The sequence below is a fragment of the Pelophylax lessonae genome, assembly GCF_965119305.1.
Source record: "Pelophylax lessonae genome assembly, chromosome: 1".
Taxonomy (NCBI): Eukaryota; Metazoa; Chordata; class Amphibia; order Anura; family Ranidae; genus Pelophylax; species Pelophylax lessonae.
In genome coordinates this window covers 890,153,219-890,174,362 of record NC_138768.1, presented here as the reverse complement: position 1 = coordinate 890,174,362, position 21,144 = coordinate 890,153,219, and the positions used below count along the sequence as shown (strand labels likewise).

Sequence of the window (21,144 nt, the reverse complement as noted above, 5' to 3'; positions counted from 1 at the left end):
GCCTTTTTGGTGGCGATCACTTCGGCTCGCAGGGTTTCGGAGCTAGCAGCTTTGTCCTGCAAGTCTCCGTATCTGGTCATTCATCTAGATAAGGTGGTCTTGCGACCTAATCCTTCTTTTCTTCCGAAGAGAGTTTCGGATTTTCATTTTAATGAGGACATTGTCCTGCCTTCGCTCTGCGCGAAGCCCAAACATCCGAAGGAGGTGGAATTGCATTCCTTGGTTGTTGTTCGGGCGATTAGGGTTTACCTGAAATCGACTGAATCTTTCCGCAAGTCGGATTTCTTGTTTGTCCTTCCTGAGGGACCTCGGAAGGGCATGGCGGCGTCGGCTTCTACCATCGCCAAATGGATCAGACAGACTGTTGAACAGGCCTATGCTTTGAAGGGGAAAGTTCCCCCTGTGCCTGTGAAGGCGCACTCTACCAGATCTTTGAGTACGTCTTGGGCCTGTCGTCATGGGGCTTCTGTGGCCCAGGTGTGTAAGGCGGCGACTTGGTCGACCGTGCACACCTTCACAAAATTCTACAGAGTGGATGTTCAGGCATCGGCGGATGCTTCCTTTGGCCGCAAGGTTCTTAGTGCGGCAGTTCCTTAGAGCCTCTTGTTTAGGCTCCTTGGCTGTTTGGGATATATGTTCTTATCCCTGGGTTATTTGTTTTCCTGGGTTATTGCTTCTGTTGAGCAAGTTTTTTTCTCATGTTGCCCAGCTGGTTTCCTTCCTTTGGTAAGGTTCCTTTCTTTGATGTGGAGACGGCGTTGCCTTAGGCGCGGCTGCGTTTCCCACCCTTCATGTTTGCACTGCTTTGGGACGTCCCCATTGTGACGAATATGAAGATGGCGGCGACTGTCGGAGGACGTAAGAGAAAACGGAATTTTTGTAAAATCTTACCTGTAAAATTCCTTTCTCTGAGTCCTCCGACAGTCGCCGCCCCCGCCCCTCTTTTGGGGTTGGTTGTATACTCTACTGCTATTCCACTGAAACTGAAGCATGGATACAGGAAGTAGGAGGGTATTGACTGAGGGGACCACCCCCTGGGGGTGGGATATGTTAAAAGCTTTTGTAATAACATATTCTGTTGCCTAGCTACTCCTTCTGAGCAAAGTCTAATACCCCATTGTGACGAATATGAAGATGGCGGCAACTGTCGGAGGACTCAGAGAAAGGAATTTTACAGGTAAGATTTTACAAAAATTCAGTTTTTTGTCCTTTTGTGGAACTTTTTTCTCTTTAAATCTGTTACCGCCCGAGCCCTCCTTACTTAGTTAAGGACCTGGGCTGGCTAGTGTCTTTCCTTGGATCTCGTTCATTCCTTGTTTGCAGAGGAAATGTCTTGAGATTCTGACAAGAGGAAAGAGTCCTGCTCTAGAGAACATACATTCCAGAGCAGACAGACTATCTTAATCTGTGATCACAAGCGTTAAGCTCTGATGAGTAGCAGCTGTAGTCCACAAGGACTGGATTCGGCAACCCTCCTGCACTGATTTAAGAAAAACTTCATTAAAACAGATACTCTCAGCCAATTTACCAACACATGTATGGCTCAAAGGGTTTGTGTGCAAGGCTTACACAGACTACTCCACAGTACCGCACTTCCAGCATGTTTGTGCTATTAAAGTAGAGGAGGGTCTGACAGAGGCCTTCTGGCCGAGGAACGACCTGCAACAATAAAAGAGAGAAACAAAGTGATTAACTCGCTCTCTTATTTAACATATGTGCTACTCCCAGACACAGATCGTTAACAGGGCTGTCAGTAAGGGAACAATTAAAGGCTTGCTGATCCTAGACCGTATGCAGCAGTAGGCCCCATTATCCGGTAAATTTCACTTACCCGGTCTCATGTCCCTGCAGTCACCTGTGTATCGACTTATACCCCAAAGGGATGAGTTGTGCTTTGGTCTCTTTTTGGGCAATTTACAGCCCCTTCGTAGCCGGAGATTCTGTCATGAACATCACATGGACCCGGCGTTTCCTCCATGCTGCGCTCTCTTCCGGGTATCGCTGTCCGGTCTTCACAGCGAGGCTTGCGGCGCGCTCCTTGGCGTTAAATTTTTCACTTATCCGGCAAAATCCTTACCACCTTAGAGGAGCAAATGTAGGAGACTTCCTGCAGAGACAACAGGACTTCAGGTATAGAGGGACCTTCACTGTAAGGTAAACCGCACTACCTGGCATGTTGGCGACCTGAAAGCTCCTGTTTCCAGGATGCAGCTAGGGAGGAACCTGCCATTAGGCCGACCGAAGCTGCCTTCCAGGGGTACCTCTCAGACAGTCCTTTGCCTTCAGGTTAGAAAAAAAAACAAACGTTCCGATGTGAGGTTGGAAACACAACTGAACTGAAGCTCAAGGATGGGTGGGACCCTTTTAACAGCTGCAAATTAGTTGTGTTTCCTGTGAGGCGGAGCCACAATCTCTCATATGTAGGCCGTCCTGGAAGGATGAAAGGAGAAACATCATTTCTGGATATCTATACTGGTATGGACTGGCTAATGTGTTAGGATCTATACTGGTATGGACCAGATAATATGTCAGGATCTATACTGGTATGGACTGGGAAATGTGTTAGGATCTATAGTGATATGGACTGTGTAATGTGTTAGGATCTATAGTGGTATGGACTGGGTAATGTGTCAGGATCTATACTGGTATGGACCACATAATATGTCAGAATCTATACTGGTATGGACAGGGTAATGTGTTAGAATCTATACTGGTATGGACTGGGTAATGTGTTAGGAACTATACTGGTATGGACAGGGTAATGTGTTAGGATCTATACTGGTATGGACCAGATAATATGTCAGGATCTATACTGGTATGGAATGGGAAATGTGTTAGGATCTATACTGGTATGGACTGAGTAATGCGTTAGGATCTATACTGGTATGGACAGGGAAATGTGTTAGGATCTATAGTGATATGGACTGGGTGATGTGTTAGGATCTCTACTGGTATGGACTGGGTAATGTGTTAGGGTCTATACTGGTATGGACTGGGTAATGTGTTAGGAAGGAAAGGATGCCACATAGTTTGATGGAAATGAAAATGATCACCCTACAGAGGGCTGAACTCAAAGACACCACGAAAATCAAAGTGAAAAAATTGATGCAGCAGGCGAATCCATTTTGGTGAAATGTCATTGCAGCAACTCAGAATGGTCCTCAGTAGTGTGTATGGCCCCCACATGCTTGTATGCATGCCTGACAACACCGGGGCATGCTCCTAATGAGACGACGGATGGTGTCCTGGGATATTTCCTCCCAGATCTGGACCAGGGCATCACTGAGCTCCTGAACAGACTGAGGTCCAGCCTGGCGGCATCGAATGAACTGAAACATAATGTCCCAGAGTGGTTCTATTGGATTCAGGTCAGGCGAGCGTGGGGGCCATTCAATGGTATCAATTCCCTCATCCTCCAGGAACTGGCTGCATACTCTCGCCACATAAGGCCGGTCATTGTTGTCCACCAGGAGGAACCCAGGACCCACTGCACCAGCATATAGTCTGACAATGGGTCCAAGGATTTCATCCAAATACCTAATGGCAGTCAGGGTGTCATTGTCTAGCTCAGGAATGGGCAAACTACGGCCCGTGGACCTTTTTATTCCGGTCCGTGGAGCGCGCAGTGTTCCCCGAACCCCCGGGCCGCGGACCGGTACTGTGGATCAAACGGTACCGGGCCGCCCTGGGAACTTCGGCAGTGGCGGCCGGGGCGCACTGCTCTGTGCCCGTACATTGTGTGACAATAGCAAATGAAAATTCGCTATTGTCACACGGATCCTCCTCCTGGCCAATCAGGAAGCGGGTCCTCCCGCTGCCTGATTGGCTGAAAGGCAAATCCCATGCCATTGGCCGAGGAGGAGGTGGGAGGACTGAGGACTCGAGGAGACATCGGGGGACTGAAGAGAAGCACTGCCTGAGGTAAGTGCACTGGTCTCGAGGGGGGGGGGGCCCTGGCATATCTGCATTGAAAGGGGGCCCTGGCATATCTGCATTGAAAGGGGGCCCTGGCATATCTGCATTGAAAGGGGGCATGCTGGCATATCTGCATTGAAAGGGGGCACGCTGGCATATTTTCATTGAAAGGGGGCCCTGGCATATCTGCACTGAAAGGGGGCACGCTGGCATATCTGCATTGAAAGGGGGCCCCCTGGCATATCTGCATTGAAAGGGGGCACGCTGGCATATCTGCATTGAAACAGGGCCAACTGGCATATCTGCATTGAAAGGGGGCACGCTGGCACATCTGCATTGAAAGGGGGCCCCCTGGCATATCTGTTTTGAAAGGGGGCACGCTGGCATATCTGCATTGAAAGGGGGCACGCTGACATATCGGCATTGAAATTTAATTTATATTAATTCACACATACACACCGTCCATCTACTCTTGGTCCGTCCCCTGGGTCCAATATATGAACCCATTGCGGCCCTCGAGTCAAAAAGTTTGCCCACCCCTGGTCTAGCTTGTAGAGGTGTGTGCGTCCCTCCATGGATACGCCTCCCCAGACCATCACTGACCCACCACCCAACTGGTCATGCTGAACGATGTTACAGGCAGCTCAGCGTTCACCACGGCTTCTCCAGACCCTTTCACGTCTGTCACATGTGCTCAGGGTGAACCTGCTCTCCTCTGTGAAAAGCACAGGGTGCCAGTGGTGGAGCTGCCAATTCTGGTGTTCAATGACCAATGCCAATCGAGCTCCACAATGCCGGGCATTGAGCACAGCGCCCACTAGGGGACGTCGGGCCCTCAGGCCACCCTTATGAAGTCTGTTTCTGATTGTTTGGTCAGAGACATTCACACCAGTGTCCTGCTGGAGGTCATTTTGTAGGGCTCTGGCAGTCCTCATCCTGTTCCTCCTTGCACAAAGGAGCAGATACCGGTCCTGCTGATGGGTTAAGGACCTTCTACGGCCCTGTCCAGCTCTCCTAGAGTAACTGCCTGTCTCCTGGAATCTCCTCCATGCTCCTGAGACTGTGCTGGGAGACACAGCAAACCTTCTGGCAATGGGAGGTATTGATGAGCCATCCTGGAGGAGTTGGACTGCCTGTGCAACCTCTATAGGGTCCAGGTATGGCCTCATGCTACCAGTAGTGACACTGACCCCAGCCAAATGCAAAACTAGTGACAAACACTCAGAAAAGATGAGTAGGGAAAATGTCAGTGGCCTCCACCTGTAAAACCATTCCTGTTTTGGAGGTCGTCTCATTGTTGCCCATCTAGTGCACCTGTTGGTAACAACCCCCTCTGCTACTTCACTGACCAGATGAATATCCCAGGAGTTTCCCTGACTTGATGCTATACTCTGATTATAAAGTGTTGAGCAGTGTATATGAGTGTGGAAAACTCTTGGTAATTTTTCTTGTCTTCTGACAGACGGACTCTGTGGTGGGAATAGAAGGACATCGGAGGAAGATGTGACTACAGAAGATAATGACATGGCATCTTCTCCAGAAGTAAATCTCGTTCCTCATAATATACATGACAGACCTCACCATTGGAGGAGATCATTGGAATCTCCTGATACTTCACATAGTCCTCTAATATCTGACAGTGCAGACGGGTGCGGGAAACCATCTCATCTCAGGGAATCTTCTTTATACCATACAGGGGTTCATACAGGAGAGAATTCATTGTCATGTTCAGAGTGCGGGAAATGTTTTAATCATAAAGGAAACTTTCTTAGCCATCAGAGAATACACACAGGGGAGCGTCCTTATTCATGTTCAGAGTGCGGGAAATGTTTTAATCGTAAAGGAAGCCTTCTTAGACATAAGAGAATACACACAGGTGAGCTTCCCTTTTCATGTTCTGAGTGCGGGAAATGTTTTAATGAAAAAGGACACCTTCTTCAGCACCAAAGAATTCACACAGGTGAGCGTCCCTATTCATGTTCAGAGTGCGGGAAATGTTTTATTTGTAAAAGAAACCTTCTTATGCATCAGAGAATACACATCGGTGAGCATCCCTATTCATGTTCAGAGTGCGGGAAATGTTTTAATCATAAAGGAAACCTTCTTAGACATAAGAGAATGCACACAGGTGAGCTTCCCTATTCATGTTCTGAGTGTGGGAAATGTTTTAATGAAAAAGGACACTTTCTTCAGCACCAGAGAATTCACACAGGTGAGCGTCCCTATTCATGTTCAGAGTGTGGGAAATGTTTTAATCGTAAAGGAAGCCTTCTTAGACATAAGAGAATGCACACAGGTGAGCTTCCCTATTCATGTTCAGAGTGCGGGAAATGTTTTACTGAGAAAGGAAACCTTCTTAGGCATCAGAGAATACACACAGGTGAGCGTCCCTATTCATGTTCAGAGTGCGGGAAATGTTTTACTGAGAAAGGAACCCTTCTTAACCATCAGAGAATACACACAGTTGAGCATCTCTCATCTTGTGCAGAGTGCGGGAAATGTTTAACTAAGAAAGAACACCTACTTACACACAGGTGAGCGCCCTTTTTAATGTTACGAGTGCGGGAAATGTTTTCCAAACAAAGGTTTATTTCTTAGAAACCAGAAAGTTCATACGGGCGAGCGTCCTATTTCATGTTCAGAGTGCGGGAAAGTTTACAAATACAGGAAATATAATGAAACATCAGAGTGCGCCCCCTGCTGGTACTGCGGGAAATGGACGCTGGATTGTAACGGGTGGAACTGTTTAGTCCATAAACAAATGTGAAACCACCACAGTCCACTCGGGGGTTGGTTTACACCCGCATCGCCCTCTGACCCGCTGTGGGGTTGGCAGGCAGCTGGGAGCCCTTATGTTAACCCTGTAAAGCCCACACCAGAACGCCCCAACCGTATGCATAGGGGCTGTTGCGGCACAACCCCATTCAGTTGAATAGCATTGCCCAATGTGACCGGGGGGTGTGAGGTTTGCAGCAGCCACAAATTGCAGTGTCATGTGTACCGCCCCATTTAAGGTTAAGGGGGTGGTAAAATCATGACTCAACTGTCTACCTTTACCGATCCCTCCCCACATGAGGCAACAGGCAGGAAATCATGATAATACATGGGGCAACAGGTGGGCAATCCGCACAATACATGGGATAATAAGTGGGCAATCCGCACAATACATGGGATAATAAGTGGGCAATCCTGACAATGTATGGGGCATAAAACCAATGAAAATGATCGCACTACCAATAGGTTATAGCAATGATATTTATTGCAGACCGTCAATACGGGATACAGAAAGGTGGACGCGTTTCACACGTAATATCGTGCTTCTTCACCACGGTGTGCGCACCTGTTGGTAATACATGGGGGCAACAAGTGGGCATTCATGACAATACATGGGGCAGCAGACAAACAATTCTGACAATACATTCTTTTTGTGTTCTACTTATAAATATGTATATAGATCTAACCTACTGGATGGAAAAAGATCACTGTAAAATGCATTAACCCACAGCAGCCAATCAGGATTTATCTTTCACTGATGTACCTTCTTAGAAGGGGGGTGAGTTGAGACCTTGCATTGATTATAGGGTCCTCAATTGCATCAAGGTCAAGAATGCATACCTGATGATTGGTTGCTTAATTTTTTTGATCCTTTTTGATTTATTGAAGTAGCCGGCTTTTTATTGGTCCAACCAATGTATGATTATTAATACATTTGACACATTTGTTAATTCTATTATAAAAGATTTAAGTTTTATTTTATTCATATAATTACTGTGTGGTAATCGCTTATTCTGATCTTGTCCAATAAAAACTCTTCATACAATATTCTGTGCCGAGTCTTCTTTTTTACCAATGATTAGATGATCGGTGATTGGAATGTGATCAGTTCATAGAGAGTCATCCATTGGGGTTTTATTAGTGAGATGGAGAGTGGAGAAGGCACCACATTGACAGCCTTTGGAGGCCCTTTCTAAAGCCCTAACCTGTCTATGACATTCGTCTTCCAAACTCTATCTCACTGAGCTAAGGCCAGAAGAGTTCCAGGAGTTCTTCTCTGTCCACAGTTCCCAAACCAAAAGGAGACATCCACCACATCTTCAATCTTAAGGCCCTAAATGTCCTCAGCTGGGCCCAAGAGTTCTGCATGTAATCCACCAGGTCATAGCCTCTCTTATCAGGGAGATATTTTGTTTTGACCACCCCATGTACATGTCCTGCAGCAGGGCAGCCGTTCTGCACAGAATCACATACCTGTACGTCATCTGCATTCCCTGGGTCTACGGCATGCACGTGTGCCGTCGGTGCTCAGCTTCCGCTGGATACAGTGGGAGCTAATCAGCGAGTCCAGAGGACATGATGTCCACCGGCACCTTGCAATCGTTCCAGAGAGAGGCAGTGGTCAGTCGATGTAAACAAGGCAGATCGCGGTTCTGTTAGTAGGGAAGATGGAGATCCTGTGTTTCTGCTAATGGAGGAAGGAGATACTGGCGCAGAGTTTATATATAGTCCAGCCAGCAATAAATATCTAAAAATACCAATGATCAGGGTAAAGGGTAATTCAGAAAACGTCACTGGTCTTTGGTTATGAGGCTTCCAGAAAGGAAAGCACAGGACCACCTATGGCTGCTGTCCTTGTGACTGGCTCTGTATAGACCAAGAGGGAAGGCCTGTAGAACAAGCCAAATACTCTGAGCGCGTAGCTTTGGTTCTCTTCTCATCTGGTACCTCCCATCTTTCCGGTGATGTCACTTCCGCTGTGCCTTCCATGCTGGTTAGTGTGGCTTCTTGGGGCTCCTCCAGGCTCCCAAGCCATCCCCCTCTCTGCCCAGCAGCCTGAACAGATGACAGCGGTCCTACAGGACAGTTCTAGGAGGATCCACAGACTCTGACACCAGATGAGCACTTGTATATTTTACCTCTTGTGAGTGTTTTAATCCTTTGCTATTAAAACCCTTTAACCGGGATACTACACCTAGCTGGTGCTTCCTGTAGGGTTGACACCCGTCCAGGATTCACGTGGACAGTTCGGGTTTTGAATCGCGTGTCCGGGTTTCAATATTCAGAATGGAGGTTATATACTGCGCCACTCTCAGCAAATCCTTATCCTGCAGCCCGATATCAGACCTCAGATCAGGGACAAAAGGAAACACTCCTCATGGTACAGTATGCTTGAACAAGTTTATTAAGCTTAAAAAGAGGCCACTTACACAATCAAGACGAGCAATCGCTTATCTGGTGCAGCATTGATGATCAGCAGCTCTGGGAACCAAAAAGATGGCCGCCGTGTCCTCCGGTGTAATGTTCGTCACGCCAGCCAAAATCCTTGTTTCTCTTTAAGGATCATGAGCCTATTATAGTGATGTTGTGTTTATTAAAAGTCATTCTTTACTCTGTGCCCCGGGATGTGCTGCAGGTGGAATACAGCCAGCACAATCTGCTTCACCTGTCCCCCCCCCCCCCCACCCTGTTTATTGGGCTCTGATGGAGAGGCTGGGTAACGTCGCTAACACTGCGGCGGCGATCCTGTTCCTCTCCAATGCCTGTGCGACTCGGGTGGGGGGGGGGGGTGAGGTATAATAGGGCGAGAGAAGATACTTTTCTTCATGTTAAATAAATGGTTCTAGAGGCAAATATATTGAACCATCTTGATCAGTATTTTTTTGTAACCGGATATACAAATTTTTTGAGTAATATTTGATGTTGATTTTGGAAAAAAAAAAAATTGTTGATGTTGATGTACCTATTGATTTTTGTTCTTACTCCTCTTTTTAAAAAAAAAATCTCAAAAAACTATTGGAAAAGAAAAGAAAGAAATAATTAATTTACTAATTCCTTTTTTTGAAGCACAGGAATGTTAGGTTGGGCTAAACATGTGTGGCGTCCCTAAAGATGTTCTGCTATTTACCCGTCGTAAACTTGTATCTGAGAAATGACAACACCTTCATTAAGTTCCCTTTCCTGGCGCATTATGGCAGCATACAATGGGGGGTTGTGGCTCCGCCCCTACAACCTGATAGGACTGGTTAACTATAAATCAAAGACAGACCCGGCTCGCAGCATTCTCCTTAACGATCTACCTGGACAGAACAGTCCTAAAACCCCAGACTGCTTTTTATCCATGGGGGATCTTTCTCCTTCCACTGTAACTAGGAAGCCAATTTATCGTCTTTCTTGGTTAAGTGAGAGAACCACATCCCCTGGATGCTGATCTAACTCTGATGACCTGCTTGGCAGCTACCTTTTCATTGAGGAAAGCTGAAATCTGTGCTTGGTTCCAGCATGGCTTAAGGCAGGGTCAGTCATCATCAACACGTACAGTCATCTCCTGGATCAGGGTTTCTCAACCAGAGTTCAGTGGAATCCTAGGGTTTCTCCTGAGGTTGCTAGGGGTTCCTTGAGAAATGGGCAAATTCTGCCTCTCAGATACGTTTCCAATGACCCCATTGTTCCTTTTAGCTATCTGTAGGGGGGAAATTCTTCCCAATGATGACAAGAGTAAAGAGCATTCTTCCCACTGACTGTCACACTAATGTGTCTTGAGTTGCAAATTTTTTATTTTTAGCAGGGGTTTCCCCAAGACCAGAAATTTATTTCAATGGATCCTCTGTTGTTAAAAAGCTTGAGAAAGGCTGTCCTAGATTGTTAACCACTTCCATACCGAGTCATGTAAAATGACGTCGGCAAAGTGGTTGTCTAGATCCGGGCCGCCGTCATATGACGTCGGCCCGTTCTAGCTGCTACTGCGCGCCCCCGGCGGCGCGCAGCGGCGCGATCAGGGATGAGGCTCGTCCCTCGGACATAGCCCATCCCTGATCAAGGTAAACAGCCAATAGAAATTGGCTGTTTACCACGTGATCGGCTGTGTCAATCACAGCCGATCACATGAGCGGCTCCAGCACGAGCCGCTCGTTCTCTCTGCAATGCGCGCCCCCGGGGGCGCGCAGAGCAGCGATCGGGGACGAGGCTCGTCCCTCGGACAGAGTCGATCCCCGATCTAGGTAAAGAGCCAATGAAATTGGCTCTTTACCACGTGACCGGCTGTGTCCAATCACAGCCGGTCACAAATGTCAACAGAGAACACGGTAACTAGCTGTCACCGTGTTCTCCTCCTCACACACTGATCCTGTGTGAGGAGGAGATTGTGGTAACAGCTAGTTACCAACTACAGTGCACCCTAAACACACTGATTGCCCCCCCCCCAATAAAGAGCACCTGTCACTAGCCCATGAAAGTACCCGAGTACCTGTCATCAGCCCATCAGGTACTCAGATGACAGGTACTTGGGTACTCTGATGGGCTGGTGACAGGTATTCGGGTACTCTGATGACAGGTACTCAGGTACTCTGATGACAGGTACTCGGGTACTCTGATGGGTACTCTGATGACAGGTACTCGGGTACTCTGATGACGGGTACTCGGGTACTCTGATGACAGGTACTCGAGTACTCTGATGACGGGTACTCGGGTACTCTGATGACGGGTACTCGGGTACTCTGACAGGTACTCGGGTACTCTGATGACAGGTACTCGGGTACTCTGATGACGGGTACTCGGGTACTCCGATGACAGGTACTTGGGTACTCTGATGACGGGTACTCGGGTACTTTGATGACAGGTACTCGGGTACTCTGATGACAGGTACTCGGGTACTTTGAGTACCTGTCAACGGAGTACCCGTCATCAGAGTACCTGAGTACCTGTCACCTACCCATCAGAGTACCCGAGTACCTTCCACCTGCTCATCAGAGTACCTGACGCCTGAAGTACCCAAGTACTTGCCGCCTGCTCATCAGTCCCCATCACTACTCATCAGTACTCATCAGTACCTATCACGTATCAGTACTGATCATCAGTACCCATCAGTACAGTATCACCTATCACCTATCAGTCAGTGAGTACTACTCATCAGTACCTATCACCTGCCTGTCACCTGCCCATCAGAGTACCCGAGTACCTGTCACCTGCCTATCGGAGTACCCGGGTACCTGCCACCTGCTCATCAGTACCAGAGTACCTGTCACCTGCCCAACAAAGTACCCGAGTACCTGTCACCCTTCATACAGCCACCATGTCCAAGTCCAAAAAGGTTTATATACGTCCTCCGTTTAAACCTAAATACCGGTTTTATGGCAGCAGATAGCTGCCATAACCCTGGTATTTTTTTAAACGGTAGACGGTTGGCTTTCCGATAAGGGTGGTCCCAGCGGCGGATTCGCCGTGGGATCACCCTTCCGGGATGGCGGAAGAGGCGCCCCCCCCCCCCCTCCCGACGCGTTCCGGTCCTTTTCCCCGCTTACCGGACCCGCCGGCAGCGGGGAAAACGATCCGGTCCCGAATCCTCACAGACAGGATGTCGAGTGAGGGCAAGCTTGCCCTCACTTGACTCTATGGTCTTGGAGGACCGGAGCTACGGAAAATGTTGTTGCCTAGCAACCGGTTTAAAGGTCCTTTTTTTTTTTTTTTCATTTTATATTATAATTATTTTATTTTTTTTTTTTCTATCTTTTAGTGTACTTGTGAGATCTGAGGACTTTTTGACCCCAGATCTCACAAAAAAGAGGTCCTGTCGTGCCTATTTCTATTACGAAGAATATTTACATTTCTTTTAATAGAAATAAAAATGATCAATTTTTTTTTTTTTTTTAAACGGTGTAAAAATAAAAAATAATAAATAATATAAATAGTAAAAAAAAAAAAAAATTAAAGCGCCCTGTCCCCGTTAGCTCGCGCGCAGAAGCAAATGCATACAGAAACCCCGCCCACATATGTAAACGGTGTTCAAACCACACATGTGAGGTATCGCCGCGATCGTTAGAGCAAGGGGAATAATTTGAGCCCTAGACCTCCTCTGTAACTGAAAGATCGCAACCTGTAGAAATTTTTAAATTGTCGCCTATGGGGATTTTTAAGTACCAAAGTTTGTCACCATTCCGTGAGCGTGCGCAATTTTGAAACATGACATGTTGGGTATCTATTTACTCGGCGTAACATTATCTTTCACATTATGGAAAAAAATTGGGCTAACTTTACTGGTTTCTTATTTTTTAATTAAAAAAAGTGAATTTTTTCCAAAAAAATTGCGTTTGGAAGACCGCTACGCAAATACGGTGTGATAAAAAATATTGCAATAATCTCCATTTTATTCTCTAGGGTCTCTGCTAAAAAAAAATATACAATGTTTGGGGGTTCTAAGCAGTTTTCTAGCAAAACAACTGATTTTAGCTTGTAAACACCAAATGTCAAAAATAGGCCTAGGCAAGTGGCTAGGATGCATGATGATGCTCCTTGGATGTTAGGCCCCTCTATATGGCTAGGCTGTGAAAAAGTCTCACACATGTGGTATTGCCATACTCAGGAGGAGTGGCAGAATGTATTTTGGGGTGTCATTTTTGCTGTGTACATGCTATGTGTTAGGAATATCCTATAAATTGACAACTTTGTGTAAAAAAAAAAAAAGTTTTCATTTTTTTCCCACATTTTCCAAAAACCTGTGGAAAAAAATGATATGTTCAAACGACCCATAATGCCTCATAGAATATACGTTGGAGTGTTTGCTTTCCAAAATGGGGTCATTTTGTGGACTTTTCCATTGTATTGGTGCTCTAGGGCCTTGAAAAGTGTGATAGGTAGTAAGAAAGTTTTATGTGTATTTATGCTCCTAGAACGCCTGAATGTGCTTCTTGAACGTGGAGTCTCTTTTTGTGGCCAGGCTGTGTAAAAGTCTCACACATGTGGTATCGCCATACTCGGAAGGAGTAGCAGAATGTATTTTTGGGTGTAATTTTTGCTGTGTACATGCGATGTGTTAGAAATAGCTTATAAATTGACAACTTTGTGGGAAAAAAAAGAAAAAAAATTTTTTTTCTTCATTTTCCCAAGAATTGTGGGAAAAAATTACAACTTCAAAAAACTCACCATGCCTCTTACTAAATACCTTGGACTGTCTACTTTACAAAAAGGGGTGATTTGGTCGGTATTTGTACTGTCCTGACATTTCAGGGCCTCAAGAAAGGAGATAGGCAGTCAGTACATCTGGTGTGATCAATTTTCAGTAATTGGTACCATAGCTTCTAGACTCAATAACTTTCACACAGACTAAATAATATACACTAATTTGGGTTAATTTTACCAGAGACATGTAGCAGTATACATTTTGGCCCAAATGTATGAAGAAAAATTTATTTTTTGCAAAATTTCATAATTGAAACTAAAAAAAAGTGTTTTTTTTTTCAAAATTTTTGCTCTTTTTTTGCATATATCACGAAAAAAAAAAACCCCAGTTGTGATCAAATACCACCAAAAGAAAGCTCTATTTGTGTGAAAAAAATGATAAAAATTTTGTTTGGTTACAGTGTAGCATGACTGAGCAATTGTCATTCAAAGTGTGAGAGTGCTGAAAGCTGAAAATTGGTCTGGGCAGGAAGGGGGTCTAACTGCTCTGTATGGAAGTGGTTAAGACAATTAAAGGGCCTACTCTTCACAAGACCTTTTTGTTCTGGAGGACTTAAGAGCACATTCAACTAGGACAGTGCCAGCTCTGTGGACAGAGCAGTGCCGAGCGTCTCCTGAGGATATTTGCAAGTCAGCAATATGGTCCTCCTAGGAAACCTTCATTACACTTTATTAGGTGAAATCAGCTCACGACAGTAAAATTTGGAAAATGCATACTTACGCTACTGACCATTACAACATTTTTCTTGCACCCTCCCATATGGTGAGTTAGTTCGTATTTTATGCTGCCATGATGCCCCAGGAAAACGGAAAATTGTATCTTCACCTTTCCGTAATTTTCCTTTCCTGGTGCATCTTCATGGCAGCATACAGATTCCCACCCAAATGATAAGAGTTAAAGAGAATGCTCGGGTCTGTCTTTGATTTAGAGTTAACCTGTCCTATCAGGTTGTGGGGGCGGAGCCACAACCCCCCATTGTATGCTGCCATGCAGATGCACCAGGAAAGGAAAATTACGGAAAGGTGAGTATACAATTTTCTGTTTTCGCAGACCTTACGGGGCCGAGGTAATAATTTAGACCAGGCCATTTCACTTCTGTCATTATCTCTGACTCCACTTCAAAGATGCTCTCTTTAGTTATCCAATAAAGATGGCCATCTGTTAGGGAATGGACAATTTTACAAGGGGGTGACCTTGCATACCTACTGCCCCATTCAAGAGGAGGTTGCCTAATTCCCCCCCCCCCCCCCGAGAGGAGGTGATAGCAAGAGGCTGAGTTATGCTAAAGCTAGGGGATGGGGAAATTGTCCAATCCTGGATGAGATACGCCCGGAGGGGAGGAGAGGGGTAAGATAGCTCCACCCATCGGAATGGCCCTATGCAAGTCTATGAGAAATAGATTTATATTAGTTAAGTGTTGGAAGAGAGAACGCTCTGAAAACATCAGCCTGGAAGGGGCCCTTGTGTGCATGGTAATTATGGAAGATACCTCTGGCACTTATATCTAAAACGCTTGTCCTATGTGTTGTCCATCTTGCTGTTTGTATATTAATGGTTTGAGTGTTATACTCTGTATTCCTTCATTTACCCTTTTCTGTACTATAGATAGATTGCTGTGTATTAGTTTAGGCATCCTTGCTATTTACCAATAAATTTCTGTTGTGTTCAAGCTTTCACTCATGGTCAGAGAACCCTTATTAACCCAAATCCTATCTGAGATCTATTAAATCTCAAAATATAACTTATGGGTAACATTGCTAAGCAGGAACACGGATCTCTGCCTTCCCACAGTTAAAACACCTCCGCCACAGTGAGTAAGCACTCCCTATGAACACATTTATCCCCCCCCCCCTGATGTTAACCCCTTCCCTGCCAGTGTCATTAGTACATTGACAGTGCATATTTTTTTTAGCACTGATCACTGTATTGGTGTCACTGGTCCCCCAACAAAAGTATCAGTTATCTGTGTGATTTTTCCACCGCAATGTCGCAGTCCCCCTATAAGTCGCTGATCGCCGCCAATACTAGAAAAAATTTAAAAATTACAATTCTATAAAAATATCCCGTCATTTGCAGACACGATAACTTTTGCGCAAACCAATCAATATACGCTTATTGGGATTTCTTTTTACCAAAAATATGTAGCAGAATTTCATATTGACCTAAATTGATGAAGAAATTTGATTTTGATTTTTTTTTTTTTAATTGGATGTTTTATAGCAGAAAGTAAAAAATATTATAATCATCTGTCTTTTTTTTTTTTTGTTTATAGCACAAAAATGAAAACCGCAGAGGTGATCAAATACCACCAAAAGAAAGCTCTATTTGTGGGAAAAAGGGATATACATTTTATTTGGGTACAGCGTCACACAACCACGCAATTCTCAGTTAAAGTAACGCAGTGCCCCATCGTTGGTGTCAGTGGGAGGAATTGTGCCCCATCGTTGGTGCCATTGGAAGGAATTCTGCCCCATCATTTACATCAGTGGGAGGAATTGTGCCCCATTGTTGGTGTCAGTGGGAGAAATTGTGCCCCATCATTGGTCCAATGGGAGGAATTGTGCCCCATTGTTGGTGTCAGTGGGAGGAATTGTGCCCTATCGTTGCTGCCATTGGGAGGAATTCTGCCCCATCATTTATGTCAGTGAGAGGAATTGTGCCCCTTCGTTGGTGTCAGTGAGAGGAAATGTGCACCCATGGTTGGTGACAATAGGAGGAATTCTGTCCATCATTGAGGTCAGTGGGAGGAATTATGCCCCATTGTTGGTCTCAGTGGATGAAATAGTGCCCCAAGGGCCAGATAAAAGCAATCAAAGGGCCACAGTTTGGAAACCACTGTTCTAGACATCTCCATTTATCCAGTTCCACTACAGACCCCAAAAACACAAAATTGTGTAATGGTGGGATAATTTAGTCCCTTCTTTGGACAGTCCAGGTCACCTGACATTGAAAATCAGGTTGTCCCTGAACTGGAGGCTCAGGAATCCTATTCAGAAGTAGGGAGTAGGCACTTTGATTGTTCACTCAGGCACTGGCCCCGGGGGCTAGCCTTGCTGTTCTTCCAGGGCATTCCCATTGTGGGAAGTCAGGAAGACCTCCATTTGCTCAGGTTCTGGCTGACAGCATAGCTAGAACTGTCCTGACATTGCAAAGATTCAACTGGGTCCCGAACCTTAAGATCCCAGCACTGGAACCAACTCATTGCTTGGAATATCTGGGCCTCATCCTAAACACAACTTAGGCCAGAGTTTTTGTTCCCCAAGAGAAATGTCAAACTTTATTTTCCCAGGCTCGGACTCTTCAGTCCAAGTGTCACCCAATTTTTTGCTTTTTTATGAGAGTTCTGGAGCTCATAGTAGTGTTCTTCTAGACCAGGGGGGTCTCCAAACTTTCTAAACAAAGAGCCACTTTACTGTCCTTCAGATTTGGGGGGGGACCAGACTGTGGCCATTGGGAGTAGAAAAGGTCCCGTCAGTGGTTAAAAAAAACCAATGCTCCCATATTTGGTTTCATTGGGAGAAATCATGCCCCATCATTGGTGTTAGTGGGAGGAATTGTGCCCCATCATTTGTGTCAGTGGACCCCATTGTTGGTGTCCTCACTGTATACGTTGTGGTTTACCAGGGTTATGGCTGAAGCTATCATTATATTGGTTTTTCCAGCTGGCAGCTGGCTTTCTCATTCCGAGCGGTTCATGAGCTGTCGGAAGCAGCGGGAAGGGATGTTCCTCCACCTCCAGCCGCTTGCCGGTGTTTTTTGGGCTTACTGTTTTTGCCTGGAAAATGATCCAATGGTGCGGCTGGCTGCTCTCAAAGACTCTTTCATCGCCTCTATGGCCTTGGAGGACCAGAGCAACGCCATGATGTCACTTCTGGTCCAGGCTGGAAGTAGATCATTTTTTTTATCTTTTGCTTTTAAAGTTAAAGAAGAGATTTGGGGTCTTTTTGACCCCAGATGTCTCCATAAAGAGGACCGGTCGTCCTTAATTCTATTACAAGGGATGTTTACATTCTTTGTGTCAGGAATAAAAGTGATAAAAAAAAACGATTAAAAGGGACTTGTGCGCAGAAGCGAACGCATATGTAAGTCACAAATGCATATGTAAACGGTAATCGCACCACACATGTGAGGTATTACCGCGAACGTTAGAGCGAAAGCAATAATTCTAGCACTAGAACTCCTCTGTAACTCTAAACAGGTAACCTGTGAAGGCTTTTTAAGCATCGCCTATGGATATTTTTAAGTACCATAGTTGTAAAAATAATTTCTTGCTAGAAAATTACTCAGAACCGCCTATTATATATATTTTTTATAACAGAGACCCTAGGGAATAAAATGGCGGTCGTTGCAACGTTTTATGTCACATGGTATTTGGGAAAAAAAACTTAAAATTGTATTATACTTACCATAATTTTCCTTTCCTGGTGCCTATCCATGGCAGCATACTTGTGATGGAGCTCCGCCTCTACTCCGCCTTCAGGACTAGTGAATAGCTTAAAAGAAAGACGCCCCCTACTCCCAGCATTCTCCTGTGCTATAGAATACAGAGGGAGGAAGTGTATGCTGCCATGGATAGGCACCAGGAAAGGAAAATTACGGTAAGTAGGATACAATTTTCCATTTTCCTGGCGCCTCCATGGCAGCATACCTGTGATAAATAACTAGCTGACAAAAGGGTGGGTAGATACTAAAACACAAAGAAATGTGTTTTTTTTTTTTTTTTTTATTTAGATGAAGAAAGGGCTTCCTGCATTGCCCTTCTTTCAAATTCTACAGTGGTGAGCGTTCCAGGGTCAATTCTATAATGTTTTATAAATGTGTGCTGAGACGATCATGTGGCAGCCCTGAAGATGGTAACCAGGGAGAGGTTCGCTCTAGCTGCCCATGAGGCAGAAATTGATTTTGTTGAATGAACCTTCACCTGCTCCGGAGGAACTATGCCTTTAGCCCTGTACACTTTACGTATTAGTTTGATAATCAGGATGCAAGAGTCCTGCTAGAGGCTTCCTTCCCTCTGTTTTTTCCCCATGGGATAACGAACAGCCTGTTAGATGTTCTAAATTTTTCTGTAGCCTTTTCTGTGTCCAAGCTTGGGTATATTTCTGACTGGGAAACAAATTGGCAAGGCCCATGGTTCCCTTGCGGTAGCGACTTTAGCGGTGAAACCTTGAATAGGTCGCAGTTCCACTCTGTCTGGAAAGAAAGAAACGTGATCCTCGCCGATTCCCAGGGCTTGCAATTCCGATATGCTCCTGCCAGATGTAATGGCTAGAAGAAAGGCCATTTTTAAGGATAAGTTCCAATTAATATTTGTTCCATAGGAGCAAAAGGATGGCTTCCAGGATTCGAGTTAGGACCCATTTTGGAAAGGTGCGTCTGACCGGAGGGCGTGACTTTAACACCCCTCTAAGGAACGTAATTACAAGAGGGTTGACTGCCCATCTTGAATTTGTTGCCGCTGATAATGCGGCCACCTGGACCTTTAATGAACTGAGACCTAGGCCTAGTCCGGTCTGTAGGAACCCCAAAATATTGGAGACTGAAGGTGAGAATCGATCAAAATTTTTTCCAGCCACAAAGGTTTGGAACTTTTCCCAGACTCTTGAGTAAATGGAGTTTGTGGATGGTTTCCTTGTTTGAAGCAGTGTTGAAATGACTTCTGGGGAACAGCCTTAGGCTTCAAACCTCCGCCACTCAATTTCCACACCCGTGGATCCAATCTGTGCAGGTTTGGATGAGAGATTCTGCCCTGCTGTAGAAGTTGAGGGAACAGGGGAAGTGTCAAAGGTGTGCTCACAAACAACCGCATGGCTAGTGGAAACCAAGGTCTCTTGGGCCAATAAGGAAGAATCGCGAGGATATGTACTGGTTCCTTCAGGAGCCTCAGGAAGAATTTTAGAATAAGAGGGTGCGGTGGGAAGGTATACCCTGTGTTGAAGTCCCAGGTGCAAGTCAGAGCATCCACTGCTTCCACCTGGGGGTGTGGAAACGGGAGATAAACCTGGAAAGCTTGGTGTTCCGTGGTGTAGAGAACAGATCCACCTGAGGATATTTCCAGTGATTGGTGATCTGGTGAAATATGTGCAAATGCAGGGCCTATTCGTTGTTGTCTGGACAAGATCTGGAGAGAATGTCCGCTTGATTGTTTAGCCTGCCCAGGAGATACACTGCTCTGAGGTCTAGGAGATTTCTCTCTGCCCAGAGCATGATCGGTTCTACTTCTGACAGAAGTTACCTGCTGCGAGTCCCGCCCTGTTTTTGAATATAGGAGACTGCTGCCCTGTTGTCCAGTCATAGAAAAACTATTTTGCCTCTGATGTAGGGAGATAGAGAGGTTAAGGCTAGGAATGCTCCTCTCAACTCCAGGATGTTCGAGACTAGGCTCTCGGCTTGAAAGGACCATCTTCCCTGGACTTCGAATTCCTCGCAATGGGTTCCCCACCCTTTTCCGCTGGCATCTGAAGTAATTGTGGCCCAGGAGAGGGAACCCAACTATCGCGGTTTGGAGAGGTTCTAAAGCTTTGTCCACCAATGAAGACTTCTGCGCATGCATGGTGTTAAGAGGATGAGCTGTTAGAAACGTTGTTTTTTCCAATGTTTTAGGAAGCCGGTCTGAAAGTACCTCAGATGCCAACGTGACCATGGTACTATCGGAATGCATGCTGACAATGAACCTATGAGGCTAAAACAGAGAAAAGCTGTCAGATGGAGGTTGCGCAAAATCTTGGAAACTCTCTGAATGATGATCTTTGCCTTCTGTATGGGTAATGACACTGTACCCTGACGGGTGTTGAATAATGCTCCAAGATAAATCATCTGCTGGCTCTTCTGATTGTTTATTAATCACCCTGCCTGGGTCAAACACTGTAACAAGATGTCCCTTTGTGCAAGAAGGTGACTCTGACTGTCCGCGAGCAAGAGGATGTCGTCCAGGTAATGCTATACCCGAAGGTCCTTTTCCATGGGAAGGGCTATGGTAGAGACCAGGACCTTGGTGAAGACCCGAGAAGTAGTGCATAGGCCGAGTGGAAGGCACTGAAACTGAAGATGTAGATGCCCCCCGCAAACCTCAGGTATCTCTGAAAGGATGGAAGAATTGGAATGTGCAGATAGGCGTCCTGAAGATGTATTGAGAGTACCCAATCATTTGGTTGTACTGCTTGGATTATCGTCTGCAGAGATTTCATCTTGAAACTTTCTAGATCGATATGTCGATTGAGCTTCCTCAGGTCTATTACTGGTCTCCATCCCCCAGTTTTCTTTGGAACGAGGAATAGAGT

The 21,144-nt window shown here is 45.6% G+C and overlaps 1 protein-coding gene across 1 annotated transcript in view; it reads left to right on the top strand.

Annotated features, from left to right (window-relative positions):
- LOC309549422 (uncharacterized protein) overlaps positions 1-20,544 on the top strand; it is a gene marked incomplete at both ends in the record, with an annotated part of 57,940 nt that extends 37,396 nt beyond the window's left edge. Inside the window, 2 exon segments of the mRNA XM_082249708.1 lie at positions 5,623-6,211; positions 20,468-20,544. Of these exon segments, the coding sequence (XP_082105834.1) occupies positions 5,623-6,211; positions 20,468-20,544 (666 nt within the window).
- Positions 20,545-21,144: the final 600 nt, after the last annotated feature.